The sequence below is a fragment of the Leopardus geoffroyi genome, chromosome A2 (assembly GCF_018350155.1).
Source record: "Leopardus geoffroyi isolate Oge1 chromosome A2, O.geoffroyi_Oge1_pat1.0, whole genome shotgun sequence".
Lineage (NCBI taxonomy): Eukaryota > Metazoa > Chordata > Mammalia > Carnivora > Felidae > Leopardus > Leopardus geoffroyi.
In genome coordinates this window covers 40,209,692-40,233,463 of record NC_059331.1, presented here as the reverse complement: position 1 = coordinate 40,233,463, position 23,772 = coordinate 40,209,692, and the positions used below count along the sequence as shown (strand labels likewise).

The window sequence follows — 23,772 nt, the reverse complement described above, 5'->3', positions numbered from 1 at the left end:
CTTCCTTCCTCACTCCCTCCATCTATCTTTTCTTTCTTTCTTTCTTTCTTTCTTTCTTTCTTTCTTTCTTTCTTTCTTTCTTTTTCTCTCATTCTTTCTTTCTAATAAAGATTATTTTTAAGAGCAGTTTCAGGTACACAACAAAATTAAGAGAAAGTACAGAGATTTCTCCTATATCTCCTGTCTCTACACGTGCATAGTGTCCTCTATTATCAACATCGCTCACCAGAATGGTATATTTGTTACCAAGTATGAACCTACATTGACATATCATAATAACCCCAAGTACATACTTTACATGATGGTTAACTTTTGGTGTTGTACATTCTTGGGTTTGGACAAAGGTATAGTTACATATATACCAGTGTAATACCATATAGAATATTATCACTGCCCTAAAAACCCTCAGTGCATTGCCTGTTCATTCTTTACCCTGGCTGCCCCCCAACCAGGCAAACATCTTCATTGTCTCCATAGCTTTTTGCCTTTAACAGAAAGTCATATAGCTGAAATCAAAAATGTGTAGCTTTTTCAGATAGGCTTCTTACACTTAGTAATATGCATTTAAGTTTCCTCCATGACTTTTCAGGGCTTGATAGCTCAATTCTTTTTAAGCACTCAATAATATCCCATTATCTGGATGTGTCCAATTTATTTATCCATTTACCTGCCATAGGACATCTTGGTTGCTTCCAAGTTTTCAAAATTATGAATAAAGCTGCTCTAAGTACAGGTTACTGTGTGGGCATGTTTTCAGCTACTTTGGGTAAATACCAAGAGTGCAACTGCTGGGTCCCATGGTAAAGGTACATTTAGTTTTGTAAGAAACCACCAAACTATCTTCCAAAGTGGCTGCACCATTTTTCTTTTCTTTTTTTTTTTTTAATTTTTCAATGTTTTTATTTATTTTTGAGAGAGAAAGAGAGAGAGACAGACAGCACAAGCAGTGGAGGAACAGAAAGAGAAGGAGACACAGAATCCGAAGACAGGCTCCAGGCTTTGAGCTAGCTGTCAGCACAGAGCCAGATGTGGGGCTTGAACTCACGAACCATGAGATCGTGACCTGAGCTGAAGTCGGATGCTTAACTGACTGAGCCACCCAGGCACTCCATCCATTTTTCATTCCTACCAGCAAGGCATGAGAATTCCTGTTGGTCTACCCCCTCATCAGAATTTTGTAACACCAGCATCCCTTCTGGCCATTCTAATATATGTGTAGTGGTATCTCATTATTGGTTTAATTTGCACTTCTCTGATGACATACTATATAAAGCATCTTTTCATATACTTATTTGCCATCTGTACATCTTCCTTGATTAGGTGTCTATTAAAGTCTTTGCCCATTGTTTTAAATTTAATGTTTATTTATATTTGAGAAAGAGAGAGCAAGCAGCGGAGGGACAGAGAGAGAGAGGGAGGGAGATAGAATCCAAAGCAGACTCCAGACTCCGAGTTGCCAGCACAGAGCCCAACGCAGGGCTCAAACCCACGAACTGTGAGATCATGGCCTGAGCCAAAGTCGGACGCTTAACTGACTGAGCTACCCAGGCGCCCCAGTCTTTGGCCCACTTTTAAATTAGGTTGCTTCTTAAGAGACTCTTAAAAACTGAGAACAAACTTAGGGTTGATGGGGGGTGGAAGCGAGGGGAGAGTAGGTGATGGGCATTGAAAAGGGCATCTTTTGGGATGAGCACTGGGTGTGGTATGGAAACCAATTTGACAATAAATTTCATATATTAAAAAAAATTAGGTTGCTTCTTATTGTTGAGTTTTAAAGAGTTTTTGGTATATTTTGGATAATAATCCTTTATTGGAAATTTGCAAATATTCTCTTGTAGCCTATAGCTGGTCTTCCCATTCTCATGATACTGTCTTTCACAGAGCAGAAGCTTTTAAACTGAACAAAGTCCATCTTATCAATGATTTCTTTCATGGATCATGTCTTTGGCATTATATCTAAAAAGCCACCATGGTACCCAAGGTCATCTAGGTCTTCTCCTATGTTATCTTCCAGGAGTTTTATAGTTTTGCATTTTACACTTCAGTATCTGACCCATTTTGAGTTACTTCTTGTGAAGTATGTAAGGTCTGCATCTATATTTATCAGTTTGTATATGGATATCCAGTTGTTCCAGCACCATTCGTTGAAGAGACTATCTTTGTTCCATTGTATTGCTCCTCTGTCAAAGATCAGTTGACTGTATTTATGGGGGTCTATTTATAGACTCTCTATTCTGTTCCATTGATCTATTTGTCTATTCTTTTGCCTATACAACTCTGTTTTGATTACTATAGCTTTAGAATAAGTCTTAAAGCTGCGTAGCATCGGTTACGCAACTTTGTTCTTCTCTTTCAACACTGTATTGGATATTCTGAGCCTTTTGCCTGTCCATAAGAATTTTACAGAATGTTTATATTTGTAAAGTAACTTGTTAGGATTTTGACTGGAATTGAGGTGAATCTATAAATTGTCTTGGGAAGGAGTGACATCTTGACAATATTGAGTCTCCCTATCCTATTAAGGTCCTAAAGCTTACTTTGTAAGATCCATTGAGTACAAAATTAGCAGTTGGGTTTCTTTTTAATGTTTACTTATTTATTTTTGAGAGAGAGAGTGTGAGTAGGGGAGGAGTAGACAGCAGGGGACAGAGGATGTGAAGCAGGCTCTGTGCTAACAGCAGAGAGCCCAATGCAGGGCTCAAACTCAGAAACCATGAGATCATGACCTGAGCTGAAGCTGGACACTCATCCAACTGAGCCACCCAGATGCCCCAGCTGTAGGGATTTTTATAGACAGTTTTTTATCAAGTTGATAAGGTTCCCTTTAATTCCTAGTTTACTGACAGTTTTTATCATGAATAAATGTTGAAGTCTGTCAAACGTTTTTTCTGCATCTATTTTTTTTTATTTAAAAAAAATTTTTTTAACATTTTATTTATTTTTGAGACAGGGAGAGACAGAGCATGAACGGGGGCGGGTCAGAGAGAGAGGGAGACACAGAATCCGAAACAGGCTCCAGGCTCCGAGCTGTCAGCACAGTTCGACGCGGGGCTCGAACTCACGGACCATGAGATCATGACCCGAGCCGAAGTCGGCCGCCCAACCGACTCAGCCACCCAGGCGCCCCTGTTTTTTCTGCATCTATTAATAAGATCATGTACTTTCCCTCTTTTAGCCTGTTGATGTGATGGGCTACGCTAATTGACTTTTTAAAACAATTTTTTTTAAATGTTCATTTATTTTTGACAGAGAGAGAGACAGAGACAGAGACAGAGACAGAGACAGAGCATGAGTGGGGGAGGGGCAGAGAGCGAGGGAGACACAGAATCTGAAACAGGCTCCAGGCTCCCAGCTGTCAGCACAGAGCCTGACGCAGGGCTTGAACTCACAGACAGCGAGATCATGACCTGAGCTGAAGTTGGATGCCCAACTGACTGAGCCACCCAGGCACCTTGTTAATTGACTTTTTAATGCTGAACCAGCCCTGCATACCTGGGATAAATCCCACTTGGTTATGGTGTATAATATTTTCTATGCTTTTTTGGATTTGATTTGCTAATAATTTGTTCAGGATTTTTGCATCTGTGTTAATGAGAGATAATTAGTCTATAGTTCCCTTATTATTGTTTTGTCTGGTTTTGCATTAGAGCAATGGTGGCCTCATATAATGAGTTAGGAAGTATTCCCTCTTCTTCTATCCTCTGAAAGATTGTAGAGAACTGGTATAACTTCATCCTTAAATGTTTGATAGAATTCACCAGCAAACCCATCTGGCCCTGGTACTTTCTGTTTGTAAGGTATTAATTATTGATTCCATTTCTTTAATAGGCACAGGGTTATTCAGATCATCTATTTCTTCTTGTGTGAGTTTTGATAGTTTGTGTCTTTCAAGGAATCAATCCATTTCTTTTAACTTATCAAATTTGTGGTCATAGAAATGTTAGTATTTTTTTTATTGAACTTTTAATGTCCATCAAAATAAATCTGTACTAATGATGTCCCCTCTTTCATTTCTAATAATAGTAATTTGTGTCCTTTCTCTTTTTTATTTAGTTAGCCTGGCTAGAAGTTTACTGACACTATAGTTCCTTGGATTTCTGTATGAATTTTAGGATCAGCTTGTCAATTTCTGCACTGAAGTCAGGTGGGATTTTGCTAAAGACTGCACTGACTATGTAGGCAATGTTGAGGACTAATGCCATCTTAACAATATTAAGTCTTTTGATCTATGAACATGAGCCGTCTTTCCATTTAACTCTTCTTCAATTTCTTTCAACGACTCTTACAATTTTCAGAGTACAGATTTTACACTCATTTTGTTAAATTTATTCTTAGGCATTTTGTTATTTTTGTCATTATACATGGAATTGTTTTCTTAATCTTATTTCGGAATTGCTCATTGGAAGTGTTTAGAAATACAATTTATTTCTGTGTCTTGGTTTTGTATCTTGCAACCTTACTAAATTTGTTTAATTTTTAAATTTGTATTGATATTTATTTATTTTGGAGGAAGACACTTGGAGTGTGACTGGGGGAAGGGCAAAGAGAGAGGGAGACAAAATCCGAAGCCAGCTGTTAGCAGAGAGCCTGATGTGGGGCCCGAACCCACAAAGCATGAGATCATGACCTGAGCTGAAGATGGATGCTTAACCGACTGAGCCACCCAGGCACTCCACTGAATTTGTATATTAATGCTAATTATTTTTTAAGTTGATTCCTTACGATTTTCTATATACGATATGAAGTCATTTGACAATAGAGATAGTTTTACTTCTTTCTTTCAAATCAGAATTCATTCTATTCCATTTTCTTGCCTAAATGCCCCAACTAGAACTTTCACTACAATGCTGAATAGAAATTTTGAGAGCATAGGGGCGTCTGGGTGGCTGAATCAATTAAGCATCCAACTCTTGATTTCGGCTCAGGTCATAATCTCACAGTCCTGAGATTGAGCCTTGCATAGAGCTCCGTGCTGAGTGTGGAGCCTGCTGGAGATTCTCTTTCCCTCTGCCCCTCCCATGCTCATGCAAGCGTGTGTGTGTGTGCATAGTCTTTCTCTCTAAAAGAAAGAAAGAAATGAAGAAAGAAAGAAAGAAAGAAAGAAAGAAAGAAAGAAAGAAAGAAAAAAAAGAAAGAAAAGAAATTTTGAGAGCATTTAACTATTTTTTATCTGATCTTAGAGGTAAAGAATTCAGTCTTTTGCCATTAAGTATAACACCAATTGTGAAGTTTTTATAGAAGCCCTACATCAGGTTGAGAACGTTCTCTTCTATTCTTAGGGTTGAATGTGTTTTTTTTTTTTTTCTTAAAAGGTACTAGATTTTGTCAGTTTTTTCTGCATCTATTGAGATATTCATGACCTTTTTGTTCTTTATTCTGTTTACATATTATATTACATTAATTGATTTTACTATGTTAAACCAACTTTGTATCCCTGGGGATAATCCCACTTAGCTATAGTGTATAATCCGTTTTTGAGTTGCTGGATTTTCTATGGTAGTATTTGTTGAGGATTTTTCCATCTCATGGATTTTTACATTCATGAGTAATTGGTCTGTAATTGGTCTGACATCTTGTGATGTCACTGCATGGTTTTGGTAACAGGTTAATATGTGGCCTAATAGAGTGAGTTGGGACATATTTACTTCTTTTCTATTTTTTTTTTTTTTGAAAGACGTTGGAAACAATTTGTATTAATTATTTAAAGGTTTGGTAGAACTCACCGACGAAACCATCTAGTCCTGAGCTGAAGTCGGACGCTCACCAACTGAGCCACCCAGGGGCCCCAAAAGTACTTTCTTACTGTTTGCACAGATTATTAAAGAATAGACGATCAGAATTGTCAGTCTTTACCCTGTAACTTTTGCCTTTGGGGTTCATTCTCTGAAATGACCTCTACCAGAGGTGCCTGGGTGGCTCAGTCGGTTGAGCGTCCAGCTTCGGCTCAGGTCATGATCTCACCGTTTGTGAGTTTGAGCCCCACCTCTGGCTCTGTGCTGAGTTGTCATTTTCAAAGTTGTCCATTTCATCTAAGTTATCTAACTGACTATCATACAGTTTTTTATACTGTTGCTTTACAATTCTTTTTATATCACTAATGTTGGTATTCATCTCCCCTCTTTCATTCCTGACTTCAGTAATTTGAGTCTTCTTTTTCTCTCTTGTTCAGTCTAGCTACAGGTTTATCAATTTTGATGATCTTTTCAAAGAACGAACTTTCAGTTCTGTTGTTATCCTCTATTCCTTGTCTATTCTCTACTTCATTATTTTTTACTCTAATCTTTACTATTTCCTTCCTTGCTCTTGCTTGGAATGGTTTGTTCTTTTTCAAGTGTATCAGGTAGAAGGTTAAAATATTGATTTAAAATCTTTCCTCATTTGTAATGTAGCAGTTTACAACTATAAATGTCCATCTAAGTACTGCTTCAGCTGCTCTCATAAGTTTTGATATGCTTATTTTCATTTATCTCAAAGTATTTTCTAATTTTTTCTGTAATTTCTTTTTTGGCCCATTGGTTATCGAGGAGTGTGTTGTTTAATTTCCACATTATTTTTGAGTTTCCCAAATTTCTTTCTCTTAATGACTTCTAATTTCATTCCACTGTGGTCAGAGAACATACTTTACGTGACTTCAGTCCTTTTTAATTCATTGAGGCTTGTTTTGTGGCCTAACATGTGGTCTGCCATGGGAATGTTCCATATGCACTCAGAAGAACGTGTGTTCTACCAGTCTTGGGTGGAGGGCTCTACAGGTATCTGTTAGTCCAATTGCTTTTAAGTGTTGTTCAGGTCTATTTCCTTGTTGATGATCTACCTATTGAAACCCCTTATTGAATGTGGGCATTAAAGTCTCCCATTATTATTGGTGGACTGCCTATTTCTCCCTCGAATTCTGTCAGTTTAGGCTTCATGTTGTATATTTATAATTGTTATATCTTCTTGGTGGGTTAATGTTTTTAGCATTATAAAATGTGCCTGTTTTCCTCTAGCAATTTTTTTTCAGTTCTGTTCTGTCTGATATTAGTATAGCCACTCCAGCTATCTTGTGGTTGCTGTTTGATTGACATCTTTTTCCATCATTTTGCTTCTAACCTATTTGTATCTTTGAACCTAAGGTATGTTTCCTGTACATAGCACATTATGTTGTTTTTTTTTATCAACTATCTCTGGCAATTTCTGCCTTTTGATTGGATTGTTTTATCCACTCTCATTTAATGTTATTGATATAGCTGAATTTATGTCTGCCATTTTACTTTTTCTTCTCAATATGTCTCCTGTCTCTTTTGTTCCCATACTCTTCCTTTACTGCTTTCTTTTGCATTGAGTAGATATTTTCTAATGTAACATTTTAAGATAGTGATTTGTTTTTACCATATTTTTCTTCAGTGGTTGCTCTCGGGCTTACCATATATATCTTATCAAAATATGCTTCAGACTTATACTAACTTAATTCCAGTAAGGTACACTAATGTCAGTTCTATATAACTCTATTCTCTTGTCTCCATTTTGTGATGTCATTGTTGTATGTACTACATCTATACCTGTCACAAACCCGGTAATATACTGTTGTAATTGCTACTTCATGTAATTGTACGTGTTTTAAAGAAGCTAGGAGAGGAAGGAGAACAAGGATATATTTATGGAGTTTGTTATATTAACCTTCTTCTACCATTTCTGATTTTCTTCATTTGTTCCTGTGGATTTGAGTTACTCTCTGGTATCATTTTGTTATCCCCCACAACTTTGCTCAACTCCAACCACCTTTGTGTTATTATTTTTAAATACATTACATTTCTATGTTACAGTCCCAACAATACAGTCACATACATATTGTATTATATAATTGTTTTTAAAGTAAATTAAGAGAATAAATGATAAGAAATATTCATTATAGGAGTGCCTGGCTGGTTCAGTCAGTAACGCATGTGACTTTTGATCTCAGGGTTATGAGTTCAAGCTCCACACTGGGTGCAGAAATTACTTTAAAAAGAACTAAGAAATATTCATTATAATGTTTTCTATATAATTGCCTTTACTAAGGCTCTTTTTTATGAAGTGATTTTGAATTACTGTCTGGACTCATTTGCTTTTAGCATGAAGAACTTTCTTTAGTATTGCTTATAAGTCAGTTCTGCTAGCACCAAACTATCTCAGTTTTCTTTATCTGGGAATGACTCAATTTTACCTTCTCATTCTCCTTCTTCTTCTTTTTTTTTTTCTGTGAAAATTTTTATTGTTTCCATTTGGTGCATGGCTTGGGAGAGGGTTGGGAGAGGCCTCAAGGCTCCAGGGTGGTTTAAAAGCTGCCTTGTGGCCTCAGGAAGAGGCTCAGGCATAAGTCCCCACACCACAGGGATGCCAGAGGGCCCCTCAAAGGCTGCTGGGCTTGAGCAGTTCGTAGTCATGCTTAAGTGTGAGCCTTTCAAATAGATACTTGCCCAGCCCATCCTGGGGAGGTTAGAAAGCTTGTTGCCCATCTTCTTGATGAGTTTCACCTCCTCATCTAGGAAATGGTTCTCCAGGAAGTCACAGAGATAGGGGTCTGCGTGGGCAGAACCCGGGGCATGCAGATCCAAAAGGGTCTGGTTCAGGTCTTCTCCAGAACAAGGGCTGCTTCCATGGCATCCAAGGTTTTACTCCACTCATCTGGGGATGGCTTCTGCACATCCTGGGCATGGCTACAGTGCTGGTTTTGCATCTTCAAGAGACAGCTCAGTAGGCTCATTCTGCTTCAGCCAACTTGTGGAAAGAGTGGCCCATGCCCTCCAGAGCTACATCTTTGCAGAAACAGAAGCCCAGAAAGAGGTAGGTGTAGGAGGCCGGTAGATCCATGCTGACCAGGTGGTTGAGAGCAGCATCCACTTCTGTGGAATAATTCTGATGAATCTGAGAGTTCATATTTGATTGCTAATAAGGAGCTAAGCTCAGTACAGGGTGTTGGCTGGTCCCGGAGGCAGAGGGTAGCTGAGAAGATGGCTCTGAAGGTTGAGACTGAAAAAAATTTGGAGGGTGGTAGGAGGCTGGGAGAAGAGGCATGCCTGGGTCTATTCCATCCAAACCCCGTTGAAGCAAGAAACAGATCCAGAGGACTGTTGGGCACACAGCCTATCTCACCTTCATTTTTAAAACAGTTTTGCTAGATATACGATTTTTGGTTGACAGTTTCCCCCCACCCCTTGGCACTTCAAATATGTCATCCCATGGCCTTCTGGCCTCCACAGTTTCTAATGAGAAATTTGCTGTTAATCTTAATGGAGTTCCCCTGTATGTAACAAGTTGTTTTTCTCTTGTTACTTTTAAGACTTGTCTTTCAGGATCTTTATTATGATTTGTCTGCATGTGGGCCTCCTTGAGTTTATCTTACTTAGAGTTGTGAACTTTGATGGGTAGATAGTTTTTCATCAAATTGGCATGTTTTCAACCATTATTTCTTCAAATAGTTTTTTCTATTCCTCTCTCTCTTTCCCCTCTCCTTCTGGCACTCTCATGCATATGCTCACTTGCTTTATGTGTTGCACATTTCTCTCAGTTTCTGGTCAATTTTAATCATTATTTTTCTCTGTTCCTTGGATTGCATGACCTTTATTGATCTATCTGCAAATTTACCAATTCTTTCTACTTTAATTTCAAGTCTGCTGTGAGCTCCTTTAATGACTTTTCATTTCAATCATTGTAACTGTTAACTCCAGAAGTTCCATTTGGCTGTTTTTAAAATAAGTTTCATCTTTTTACCGATATTCTTAGTTTTATGAAATATTGTCATCATAGCTTACTTTACTTAAGTATGGTTCCCTTTTGTTGCTTGAAAATATAATGGCTGCTTTGAAGTCGTTTGTTATTTGTGTGTGCATGTGTATGCGTGTTAGATTGCTTTTAATTACTGACAGCTGGGGAGAGCTGGGGTCCCAAGTGGTGGTGATGTCCCTACCTCCTGGTCAGACCCTCAGGAATCAGGCTGGTACCCACAGGTCCTGAGCCCACACCAGCAGAGCCCCAGGGCTGTACTATGTCCCTAGGGATGAGACCCCATCAAGTGACCAGAGTGAGGCCTGGCCCCCAAGGGGTGAAGTCTTTTTCTATTAAACCTGACATCTGGGTCCTATCACAGGCATTTTCTATTGCTTGCATTTTTTCCTGTGAATGAGTCACAGTTTTCCGTTTCTTTGCCTCAAATTTTTTTTGATGAAAAAATATGGATAACGTATTTAGCATGTTAATGTATTATAGCATGATAGGATGTTTTAGATAATATATTTTAGCAACTCCAACCTACAGGGCTTATTGATGTTTTTTCTTTCTTTTTTTTAAAATTTTTTAATGTTTATTTATTTTTGAGAGAGAGACAGAGAGCAAGAAATCAGGGGAGGGGCAGAAAGAGAGGGAGACACAGAATCTGAAGCAAGCTCCAGGCTCTGAGCTGTCAGCAAAGAGTCCGATGCAGGGCTTGAACTCACGAACCACAAGATCATGACCTGAGCTGAAGTCAGACGCTTAACTGACTGAGCCACCCTGGCACCCTTTGATGTTTATTTATTTATTCATTTGTTTAGAATCTTGCCTGGACTACTTTAGGAAAGTCCACTTCACCCACTCTATGCAGCCGGTGGTATTGTTCCTCAGTGGGTGCAGCCTGGGGCGTGCACACAGCCATCCTGAAATGCTGGTGGTTTTATCACCTCTCTTTGACTGACTCTCTAATCTTTCTGTTAAGCTGTCTACCTCTGATGATATTACACCCAGCTATTACCCTCCACTAACTGCCAGCTAATTGTTTTTGAGGCACTAAGTGCTCCTCCATCTGATCCAATTCAATTTAGGCTTATTTGCAGGGATAGTTATTGAGGCCAGTCTTTGAACGTTGTTCTGGCACCAAGAAGGCACTTTTTATCTGTCTCTTTCCCTGTTCTCCCTGGTAAACTAACTAGCTTATAGTTTAGTTTGTTGCTCTCATGAAGGTACCAGCTTCCTCTTAATTAAGGAAGCCCCAGGATGTTGGCTACATTTGCCTGGAATTTAAGCTCTGTGATACATAGCTGTAGAGATGAGAACTCCTCATGCCCTGCCCTCCCTAAGTTAATACCGTATCTCTCAACCAGGAGCTGGGGAGAAAGGATCCCTGTATTCTTGACTGAATTGCCCAGAGTTGACATTCCATCATGCTGAGTTGGAAGGGGAGACCAGAGGGAGGTTCAAATGTCACAGACTCTCCCTCTTTCTTACCAAGTTTTACTGTAACAGGGAGAAAACCAGCATGTCTGACTCCATTTGCTTCTATTTCCCTTGCTAGTGTGATGGAAGCTTAGAAACTTCTGCTTTAGCCCTAGAGGCAGCCATGTTAATCAGCGAAGACATTTTGCTTACGGCTAAGATTTGGAAACACTGCTTTCTACCCAAAATCTACCTTATCTGAGGAAATAGGGAAGCACATACAGAAATGACTATGATATGCTTAACATTCACAGGAATGACATGACCAGATTCCTGTACACAAAGATCACTGACCAAGGACAAAGAAGTTACACAACCTTCTTCAGATATCTACAGACATCAGTCATCTTTGGACTCCAATTCCCTCTCAGTTCCCTCTTTTGCTAACAACATAAAAGAAGCTCAAATTTCCTGCCAAGGGGAGATGGTTCTTTAGGACAATGGTCTGCATCCCCTTGGTTTGCTGGCTTTCCAAATAAAGTCACTTTACTTACCCTAACATCTTGCCTCTAGATTATGGGTCTGTTATGCAGCGAGCAAAGCAAGCTTGGATTTGGTTACATTAGATTTTCTTGAATAATCTGTTTCTTTATTTGCTTAGGTCCATATCATAACGTCCAAAGATTCTAGATAGTTGGTTTAAAAATAATTTTCACCACTTATGCCTATCTCTCTGGGGAACATTTGCACAGAGTTCTTCTGCCACCATTTTGGAAGTAGCCACCCTTTCTGCTTTTTCTGCTTTTTCTGCTTTTTCTACTAGGCTAAGCTTCTAGCATTTGGATCTCAGGCTACTTCAAGTAATCATTATACTCCTGGAGTGAGCCTTGGAAGGACTGAGGGAGAGGCACTCAGAGCCTGGGTGACATATGTGAGCCCCAGATCAGTCCTATGCTTGGGATCATCTGCATTTCACTGTCAGTTAAGCCAAAAAATTTCCTTCTTTCTTTAGCTACTTGGGAGTTGAGTTTTTTCACAGGTAACCAAGAGTTGTAACTAATATCCTGAATGTCAAGCTTTTAATAGTGTGTGAGTAAATGATAAGGAGTGTGGAAAGCTTGTTCAACCAAACTGGGATCGAGGGTCATTTTCAAGGGATCTTTTTGATAGCTCATCTTATCCTAATAATTTATGGCCTCTTAATGTTTAATGAAATACAGAGACATCATTTGTAGTGATTCTAATAGATGTTCCTCTCACTAAGGATTTTTAATATGTTCTCATATATCTGTCAGTATTTGTTGACGTCCAAAGCACTGGTTCCAAGGAAGCCTGAATGTTAACTGCTAACGCTGAGTTATAATATTAATAATAGCACAGAGGCCTGACCTTAATTATAGAAAGTTCTTATAAGTCAGGTAACCTCTCTTGTCCATTAGCTTATAGCTGACTCATTAAAATATTTCTTGTAAGTATACGGTTTTCCAAATATTGGAGCCAGTTACAAACCTCTTTAACAAACTGTAAGCAGAAAAAGGAAATATTACATATTGCTCCTTGAGATGTGATGTAGAAAACCTAGGTAATCTAAGATTTCTATTTATTTGTCATGGTATGCCTTTGAAATATTAAAGGATGAGTCAACTTTGTTAGAAATATCAAAATGTCCAGAAAATTCAGGAAGAATTTACAGGTCAAGGTTGTAAGCAATTTTATCCTACCTCTCATGACAATATCCTTCACTAACTTCTTCCTCTGAGATGGATGGTTGTGGCCAAGTGTTGGGAGCAAGAATGACATGAGACATTATTGTAATCTTGGAATTTATCAAAACTTTGTTAAAGGGGGCCTTTCTCCTGGAGTGAGAACTACATAGCACCTTAACCTAATGTAAATTTCCACAATGGATGCCATTTGCCAATAAAGTCTCTGAAGATTCTGCAATTCAATGATCCCTGTCATGTTTTAAATATCTCTAGGGTCCCCAGAAGACCACAATTAGTGTGGACGTAGATTTTTGGAATCAAGGAGGCAGAGTGTGCAACAAAATGTATAGAGCCATTATAAAATCTCAGTAATTCCAATTAAATGGGAGAAGGGTATTATGAATTGATGACACTCCATTATTTTTACCATAGTGAAAGCTTTATGGCTGTCACTAAAGGAAAAGGGAAAAGTACTCTAGGATAAATTTGAATGAACAGATTTGATTTATTTCTAATTGACAGATTGTTTTAAATACTTTCAGCTTCTGAGTTACCTGAAAGTGGTATGCATCTTAGACAGCTTACTAGTACAAGCCAGCGGGAGCTTACTTTGCACTAATAATGGTCCTGCTCTTAGAACCATTATTCACAGAAATAGAAAATTAAAGGTCCACTGGTTTCTGGGACTTCATAAATCATGAATTGGTGGGATCTGAATTCCACTAATTGTACTTAAGAAAATAATAGGCTTTCTTTGCAGACTTGTACTCTGATCTTATTCTGATAGTGAGATCTTTTTTTAATTTTTTTTTTTAATTTTTTTTTTCAACGTTTATTTATTTTTGGGACAGAGAGAGACAGAGCATGAACGGGGGAGGGGCAGAGAGAGAGGGAGACACAGAATCGGAAACAGGCTCCAGGCTCTGAGCCATCAGCCCAGAGCCCGACGCGGGGCTCGAACTCACGGACCGCGAGATTGTGACCTGGCTGAAGTCGGATGCTTAACCGACTGCGCCACCCAGGCGCCCCCTGATAGTGAGATCTTATGTGAGAAGGGGTTTTATTTCTACAGGCTTGGGGCAGATGACACTGCCTCAGAATATGGGTGAGACTGTGGTTCTCAATCGACTGACCTACCACTTGCTAGAATGTTCACATTTTGGGACCTCCATCTTCACTCTGCTGGCTCAGTAGTACATTTGATTTGGTTTTACAGAGATGAATTTCAAGGAAAACATCATCTAGACTTTACTTCAAATTACCCTGAGGTTCAATACATTCTACTGATGCCCCAAAATGCCATGCTCATAATCTGCTGTTATGATACATGACTTGGAGAAGGTAAATATCCTGTCAACTACAATCCCGCTTTATTATTTTTAAGGAGGGCTAGTTTCCATTATCAAAAGCAGATAAGGAATACCAGCACTCATTTGTCATTCAAAATGGAATGCTTACTTAGCTGGGAATGAATGAAAACCATCATGTGGTAGGTTTGTTTTTTTAATCGTGGCAATAAAGGCACAACTCAAGGTCAGGGAAAATTCAAATGTGGCTCCACTGGGTTGCTTATATTTTTTGGATAGGTGGGAGAGACAATTTTCCAATAGGAACCTGGGTTTTGAATACATTTCCCCCCCTAAAACAGAGATAAGGAAAAGAAACCTGACATTTTTTTCTCATCTTCTGACATGGTAATTAGTTATTATATTACCAACACACAGATTTTAGTTCCAGTTTAAATTAGTTGTTCCTTACCCACACTTTTATGCAGTTAATCCCACCTCACATGAAGGTCCGTGGCATGTGACTAACAGGCCATTTCATGAGTGAGTGAGCGTGAACAGACACCAAGAGGACCACCAGGCCTTTTTCTTCTCACAGGTTCTGGGTGAGAAATGCTAAAAGGACCAACTTGCCATTTAGGATTTCAAGCCGACACACGGTGAGATTTTTCTGCATGGCCATCTCCCAGGCACCTCTGAGTCAAAATAGGACCCAAATTAAACTCATCTCCCTCCTATGAAAACTGGTCACCCTTTTGCCTTTTCCATCTCTCCGAAGACCACCATCCATTTAGTAGGATGAACCATAACAAGGTCATTAATGGCTGAATATAGGCAATTTCAAACAGATCAGCCTTAATATCTGTTCAGGTCAGAAACCTGGGTGAAATACTTATCACCTCACTCTCCCAATTCAACTCTTACTACTAGCCAATCACGAGGACTGGTAAATACTACTTCTTGGGGAGGTTCTGAATCCATCTTTCGGGCACCCACCATAGCCTACCTCATCAGCAACTGGTCTAGCGATTCCACCGTCCACACTGCAATGAACTAGCGTGTCCTCTTTAAAACACAAGTCAGATCATGCCACTTCCAAGCTAGAGATCAGTCAATGGCTTTTCAGTGTCCTTAACACAAAGACCAGACAATACAACTGCTACTGGCCTCTTCATTCACTCTATGTTCTGGTTACTCTACCTTCTTTTATTATCCCAAACATGCTCCTTCCCAATTCAGGGCCTTTGAACATATTACTGTATCTGCTTAATACCCTCTTCTCTCTCATTGCCAACCAGGCCCTTGTCACCCAGTGATCCCCACTTCTCCGGTGTTCATGCCTCAGCATAAATGCAATGTCCCAAAAGAATCTTCTATGACCTTTCTCTGACCAGTGTGGAACCCCAGGTTACATATATCCATGGGACTTCAGCATAGATCATACTTTCAATTACCTGTCCAGTGCCCTGCTAGGCTCAAACTCCAAGGGAGCAAGGCTATCGCTAACTTGCTCATTACCATATTGCCATCACTAACCCAAGGCCTAGTACTTAATGGGCACCAAGTAAATGTTTGCCAAAAGCACAAATCTGTCACAAATGTCAAGAGTGCAATTCATAAGTCAAAGCTGCCATCTTTGCTCCATGACAGACATCAGTTTTGATATATCTTCGGTGAGGGGTCTGGGTGGCTCAGATGATTAACTATCTGACTTCAGTTCAGGTCATGATCTCATAGTTCATGAGTTTGAGTCCCACCTTGGGTTCTGTGCTGACAGCTCTGAGCCTGCTTTGAATTCTGTGTCTCCCTCTCTCTGCTCCTAACCGACTTGCGCTCTATCTTTTTCTCAAAAATAAACATTAAAAAATTTTTTGATATATCTTCAGTGATTTTTTTTTTTAATTTTTTTTTCAACGTTTATTTATTTTTGGGACAGAGAGAGACAGAGCATGAACAGGGGAGGGGCAGAGAGAGAGGGAGACACAGAATCAGAAACAGGCTCCAGGCTCTGAGCCATCAGCCCAGAGCCCGACGCGGGGCTCGAACTCACGGACCGCGAGATCGTGACCTGGCTGAAGTCGGACGCTTAACCGACTGCGCCACCCAGGCGCCCCTTCAGTGATTTTTCTATTTAGGATTTTTAAAAAGGTAACAAAAGCATTCAATTAAAAAATTAAAAACTGAAAGCCTGATCCAGAACTCTGGGCCTTTTTTGAACTATTACCTAGCATGGCTACATCTGGCAATAGTTATTGTTATAAGAGAAATAATAATAATCACAAAGACTCATAATACAAGACATGCTTTGGATGCTCTCAGTCCCTCAATCTTGTGGAAAGACAACTTTTTTTTTTAAAGTTTATTTATTTACTTTGAGGGAGAGAGAGAGAAAGAGAGACAGAAAGAGGCAGACAGTGAGGAGACAGAGAATCCCCAGCAGGTTCTGCACAGTTAGCACAGAGCCCAATGTGGAGCTTGAATTCACGAACCGTCAGAACATGACCTGAACGGAATCAAGAGTCAGACACTCAACCAACTGAGCCACCCAGGTGCCCCTGGAAAGACAACTTCTTGCACACAAGAACCCTTTCTCTATATCTTGAAGAGTAAGAAAATCAACTACAGAATCCAAGAGAAACACATTTTCAGCTTTAAGTAAAATGTTTAACACCAGTTAATTTCACCATGTTTGCAAGAGCAATTGTCTCCTGAGAACACCTTATTAAAGGCTCGTGTTCCTACCGGAAGAAAGAGTCTCTGAGCAGCACACGGTTTGAATAATTTCTTCCATTCCAGAGGGTTTCCAACCGAAAATGTGATGGGGTAGATTCGGTGCTCGAACTTCTTTGTATATGAGTCAGGCCACTGTCGTAACTAAAAAACAAGGAATACAAGAAGAGGATGATTAGGCCCCAGAGATACGGAAAACATCTGAAGCTTCTGCATGTTCAGGTGGACACTATTCAGGCAACTTACACAGAAAATCTAACTTCACCACCACTATTAGTGCTCAGTGAATGAAAGACCATGGCTAGAATTAAAAAAAAAATAATAATGATAACATCCAGAGTTAGCAAGGGTGTTAGGAGGCTGGTACATAAATAACACAAGGGGAGTATAAATTTGAGTAAACTTCCAAGAGGGCACTTTGGAAACTGGCAATAACCAACTTCAAAAGATAAAGGCACAAGACTTTCAACACAACCTACTTTGTAATAAAAAAAAAAAATCCTTGTGAACAAACTAAATGACCAATAAGTACGAACTGGGAAAATTAATTATGATAGAACTATACAATAGACTACTGTTAACAGTTAAAATAAGGTAGATCTATATTTGCTGGCATGGAAAAATGTTTATGATAGTTAGGTTTTAGAAAAAGCAAAATAAAAAAGAAATCTCATAATATAAGTTCTGTCTTGGAAAACATATGCATATATATTTCATATGGAGAGAAAAATCTCTACAGATGGACACTGAATTGTTACAAGTGGGCACCTGTGCAGGTGGTGGTGGTGATTTCATTTTTTAAGTTTATACTTCTGTGTTCTTTAGAACTTTTACAATGAGTATATATTATTTTCTTTGCATATGTTATTTCATTAATGGGCTTTAGTTTTCAGAGCAGTTTTATATTTATAGAAAAACTAAGCAGGAAGCATAGAGTTCCCATCTACCCTTCCCCCTTTCCCTCTCTACCCCCCAGTTTCCATTTCTATTATCTACATCTTGCATTAGTGTGGCATATTGTTGCAGTTGATGAACCAGCATCAATATGTTAGCAAGTAAAGTCCATAGCTTATCTTAGGGTTCACTCTTTGTGTTGTACATTCTATAGATTTTGACAAATGTATAATGGCAGGTATGTACCATTACAGAATAGTTTCAGCACCCTAAAAATCTATTCACCGTTCCCTCCCACTGAATTTCTACAACCACTGATTATTTTTTTTAATGTTTATTTATTTTGTGAGACAGAGAGAGGAGCAGGGGAAGGGCAGAGAGAGAGAGAAAGAGAGAGAATTCCAAGCAGGCTCCGAGCTGTCAGCTTGGAGCCCCAATGTGGGCCTCTAACTCACAAACCGTAAGATAGTGACCTGAGCCAGAATTGAGAGTCAGCTGCTCAACCGACTGAGCCACCCAGGCACCCCTACAACCACTGATTATTTTACTGTCTCTTAGCTTTGCCTTTTCCAGGATGGGATACAGCTGGAATCATACAGTGTATAGCCTGTTCAGATTGGCTTCTTATACAGAGCAGTATGCATTTAAGTTTTCCCTATGTCTTTTTGTAGACTGATAGCTTATTTATTTTTTATTTAAAAAAAATTTTTTTAAACATTTATTTATTATTGAGAGACAAGAGACAGAGCATGAGCATGGGAGGGGCAGAGAGAGGAGGAGACACAGAATCTGAGGCAGGCTCCAGCCTCTAAGCTGTCAGCACAGAGCCCGACACAGAGCTCGAACTCACAAACTGTGAGATCATGACCTGAGTTGAAGTCGGACGTTTAACCGACTGAGAAATCCAGGTGCCCCAATAGCTTATTTATTTTTTAGAGCAGAATAACGTTCCATTGTATGGATATACAATGGTTTGTTTCTACATTTACCCACAGAAAGACATCTTGCTTGCTTCCAATTTGGGGTGATTACAAATAAAGCTGCTATAAACATTCATGTGCAGGTTTCTGTGTGGACAATTTTCAATTCATCAAGGGAAAATGTCAAAGAGTCTGATGGCTGGATTGTATGGTCAGTCTCCATGTAGCTTTCTAAGAAATGGTCAAACTGCTTTCCAAAGTTGCTGTGCTGTCTTGTGTTCCCACCAGCAATGAGATTTTCTGTTGCTGTACCTCCTCGATAGCATTTAGTGTTGTGGATTTTAGCCATTCTGATAGGCGTGTAGGTATCTCGCTGTCTTCAGCTGCAGTTCCTCAAGGACATTTGATGTTGAGCATCCTTCCATATGCTTATCTGCTTCCCCACTGACACCATAGTTCTACTTCTAAGAATTTTCTAAGGAAAAATTCCAAAAGTACATTCATATTTATTACAAGGTTGTTTATCATAATGTTGTCTGTGACAGTGAAAAGTTGGAAACAACCTAAATAACAATTTGGTTAAATAAGCTCTGGGGTTTGTCTACAGACAGAATATGATGCAGCAACTAATGACAACAATGTACAATGAGCGTTGGCAAGCTGTTGGTTGTACAAGGATCAAATCCAACCTGCTACCACAAGCACATAGCCAAGAATGATTTGATATTTTCAAATAGTTAAAAAAATAAAAACAAATGTAATATTCTGCAACATGTGAAAACGACATGAGATTTGAATTTCGGTGTCCACAAATAAAAGTTTTATTGGAACACTGCCACACCTAATTATTTACATATTTCTATGGCTGCTTTTACAATGAATATCAGAGCTGAGTAGCTACGAGACCACACAGCATGCAAAGCCTAAAAAAGTTACCGTCTGGTACTTTACATAAGAAAGTAGCTAACCCCAGTTTTAGAAGAAATTCAATAATATAAGACTCAGTGATATAAAAGGGAATGTAGGATACGATCTCACTTCTGATGTTTATATGAAAAGAAAAAGAATATAAATAAATACATATAAATTGCTCTCCCTGACCATTAATAGGAAGGTTGATTTTTTTCCTTTATAATTTTATGATTTTTTAATAACGTACATATAATGCTTATAAGGTCACATAAAAATGTTTGAAGAGGGGCACCTGGATGGCTCAATTGGTTAGGCATCTGGCTTCTGATTTCAGCTCAGGTCATGATCTCATGGTTCATGAGTTCAAGCCCCATGTTGGGCTCCCTAGAGCCTGCTTGTGATTCTCTCTCTCTGCCCCTCCTCAGCTCACACACACTGTGCACACACTCTCTCAAAATAAATAAATAAACTTAAAAATGAATAACTTTGCAATTTTGAGATGGATATATGGGAGCGAAATCTCAGAATGAGAAAGAGGAAGAGCGATAAAGGATTTAATAACTGATTTATGAAGGCCACTGACCAATGAGAAGCCACAACCAGGCACAAATACCCAGCACAACTGCACTGACACATCAGAACGGACACCGGGCACAACAGCCCAAAATCAGCCCTGGAAGGGGAATGGGAAGGTCCCATGGTCTGTTGCTTTCCTTGATTCCTTGATCTTTAGGATCCTACCTTCTAGAAGGGTTTATCTACCTTTGCCAATCTATGTCTTTTAACTGGACTGTTCAGTCCTTTTACATTTAAATCACTGCAGGTATTTGAACTCCAGTCACTGAAAGTTCCTGCTGACACATATTCCCGTGGCAGAACCACATACCACACCCACAAAGAAGGCTGCCATCCCACTGGCCCTACCTATCACCAGAATGCAACGGTGGTTATCCCCACTTCCGGGTCCCACTTTTTCCTGACAGATGAGCCAAGCCTAAAGCACACGTCTGATTCGCGAGTTGCCTAGAGAGGCAAGGAAATCAACCAGCTGGCATTTTCAGCTTCTATATTGGGAGATGACAAGACCAAATGAAACTCCAAAATATTAAGTATCTATATTATACTTGGTAAATATCACCAGACATACTGGACTCACACAGCTTAAAAAATTATTTTTTAAAGTCTACTTAAATATAGAATTCACCCACAAAACAGCTTCTAGAGGAGTCATGATATCAACTGGCACTTTGTTTTGTGTTTTGCCCTAAGATATATGGCCCTGAGCTTCGCTAGAGGTTATCACAAGAAACTGGATATTCCCACAATGCCTTGGTTTTGTAAGGGACACTTTAGAGGAGGGAGGCATAACTTGCCCCTGCACACCGGCATCTCCTGTGGCTTCACACAGCCTAACTGCTGCTAATCTACTACTTCGGAGCTAACAAAGTGCCCAACATACTGGAGATACTCCAAAGAATCTTCGTGGAATGAAAAAATAAATAGATGATCTGAGTCAGCCTCACAAGTATGCTCTACAGTAAGATTCATTTGCCCTTCGATACAGGTGAAGAAATTGTGAGTGAGAGAAGTTCTGTAACTTACATAGGAGACAAGGTTTTTTTTAATCTAAACTGGCACCATAATCCTTGCATGGAAGAGAAAGGGATGAGGCCATATGCCCTGCCTGTCTTTTAGCACCCTAGTACAATTTCCTTTGTTAGTTGAGCTTCACTGGTCTGACAAAGACCTGAGGAAACGAGCCATCAAAGGAATAAAGTCATCAGAGCAATTCAAATGATTTTTCAAATTCAATGATTTTCCCATGCAAGTCAGTTCCTAATTTATAATGTGCCCATTACTATGGCTCATGGCAAATTACCCCCCAACTTAGCAGTGTAAAACAACCATTTATTATGTTCACAGATTCCACGGCTCAGGTGTTCGGACAAGGCACAGAAGGATGGCTTACACTGCTGTATGATGTCTGTGGCCTCGGCTAAGAACTTTAAAGGCTGGAGGCTAGAATCTGAAATCTGGTCCACTCACATGCCTGGCAGTGGAGGCTACCTATGTGCTGGGGACCTCAGCTCCTCTCTGAGCAGGTCTGTCCACACGAGCCCTCTGTATGGACTAGTTTGGGCTTCCTCACATGTTGGCCAGGTTCCTGGGGCAGGTAACCCAAGAAAGAGTGAGGCAGAAGCTGTATCCTTTCCATGCCCTAGCCTCAAATGTCACCTGAATATTACATTAGCATACTCTCTTTTATACATACATACATGTGTAAGACATAAGTAGATGTGTATGCATTAGCTATTATCTTATAACAAGTTATCCCCAAAACTTAGTAGCTCAAAACCACAAAAACGTATTCTCTCATGTAGTTTCTTAGAGTCAAAATTCTGTAAGCTGGGCTGTTCTGGCTTGGGTGGCTCATGAGAGTGCAGTCCAAGTTGTGACTGGGGCTACAGTCATCTGAGGGCTTCATGGGGCGGGACCTTCCATTTCCAAGCTCACTCGTGTGTTACAAACAGCTTTCAATCCTTATCATGTCGACCTCTACAAGGGCTGCTCTGACATGAAAGTGGCTTACCCCACGGCAAGTGACCCAAGGGGAAAGTGAATGTGACCAAGACAGAAAGCGCAGTGCCTTTTAAAACCTAATTTCAGGGGCCCCGAGTGTCTCAGTTGGTTAAGTGTCTGACTTCGGCTCAGGTCATGATCTCACTGTTTGTGGGTTTGAGCCCTGCGTCGGGCTCTGTGCTGAAGCTCAGAGCCTGGAGCCTGCTTTGGACTCTGTGTCTCCCTCGCTCTGTGCCCCACCCCCACTGATGCTCTGTCTCTCTCTGTCTCAAAAATAAATAAACATTAAAAATTTATTAAAAAAATAAATTAAATGAATAAATAAATCAATCCTAACTTCAGAACTGATGTTGCGTCGCATCCTCCCTATGCTGCTGGTCAGAGAGGCCAATCCTGGGTCAGTGAAGGAGGGAAGCACAGGAGGATGCGAGTAACACAAGGTGGGGGTGCTGGGGCTTCTCTGGAAAACACGGTCTGCCCCATATACATAATTGTACATACACGCATCTTCCTTCCCCTCATCTTTTTTAAGTTCAAGTCTAGTTTGTTCTGCTCCGTCTCATGTCCCAGCCTCTAGCACACAGTGGGTACTCAAGAAATACTTGTTAGATGGATATTGTGTAAGACATTGCTACAGTTTGCCCACAGCTAGTTTATCCTCCCTTCCTGCACACTGAGCACTTCTCAGCCCCTTGCCGCTGGGTGAGCCTTGTGACTGCTTCTGGGCAGTTACATGTGAGCAGAAAAGACTCACATCGCTGTCAAGCTGAGGGAGTGAAACGCATAGTCATGAAGCACTTGTCTCTCTCTTTCCTGTATGGCATCCCAAGAACTTTAGAGGCCAAATGTTCCAGCAGGTGCAACTCAAAGCATGAATAGTCTTGGAGCACCTGACTGGCTCAGTCACAAGAGCGTAAGACTCTTGATCTCAGGGTTGTGAGTTCGAGCCCCACGTTGGGTATAGAGATTACTAAAAATATATATATAAACTTAAAAAAAAAAAGAGCATGAACAGTCTTTGTCATCTTCGGTCCCAGACCTGAATGCCTGTGTGAAACATGTAGCAGGCACAAGGCAAGTCTCTGAGCTTTTCAGGAGGTGTTACAGCAGCCTGACCTAGTCTATCCTGATTCCAGATACCTTAGCTCTTTTGATTAATGCTACTGGCTTCAAGTTACAAACAGGGAAGCTGAAGCTCTAAAAGGCCACCAGGCTTGCTGGAGATCAAGCAGCAGGTGCACAGTGGAGGTGAGGTTTGCATTTGAGTCTTCTGCCTACTAGCTTGAGATGGAGTACGGTACAGTGGTTAGGCTCACGGAGCTTTGAGTCTGTGACCTTGAACTGACACCTGATGAGCAAACCACTAACACTCTCTGTGCCTCGATGATCTGTTTGCAAAACAGACACAGGAGTGCTACCTTCTCGTAAGGGTTAAAGAAGAGTACATCACAAATCAGAAGCCCTTGATAGATGATAATCACCATCACCATCACCATCATCACCATCTCCTGTCCCCACAGCTTCAGAGCAGCTAACCACGTGTGTTCCATCCCCTTCCCCTTCCTTTGACTCAGATCTTTTTCAAGGCTGTTTCCA

General features: G+C 40.0%; 1 protein-coding gene and 1 pseudogene across 1 annotated transcript in view; both read right to left on the bottom strand.

Moving 5' to 3' along the window:
• The window catches only part of GXYLT2 (glucoside xylosyltransferase 2), a 97,473-nt gene that overhangs the window by 49,895 nt on the left and 23,806 nt on the right, over positions 1-23,772 (bottom strand). The window contains exon 3 of the mRNA XM_045493563.1: positions 16,883-17,014. Coding sequence (XP_045349519.1) covers positions 16,883-17,014 — 132 coding nt within the window. The remainder of the gene's footprint in view (positions 1-16,882; positions 17,015-23,772) is intronic.
• Positions 8,208-10,253, bottom strand: LOC123605889 (annotated as a pseudogene).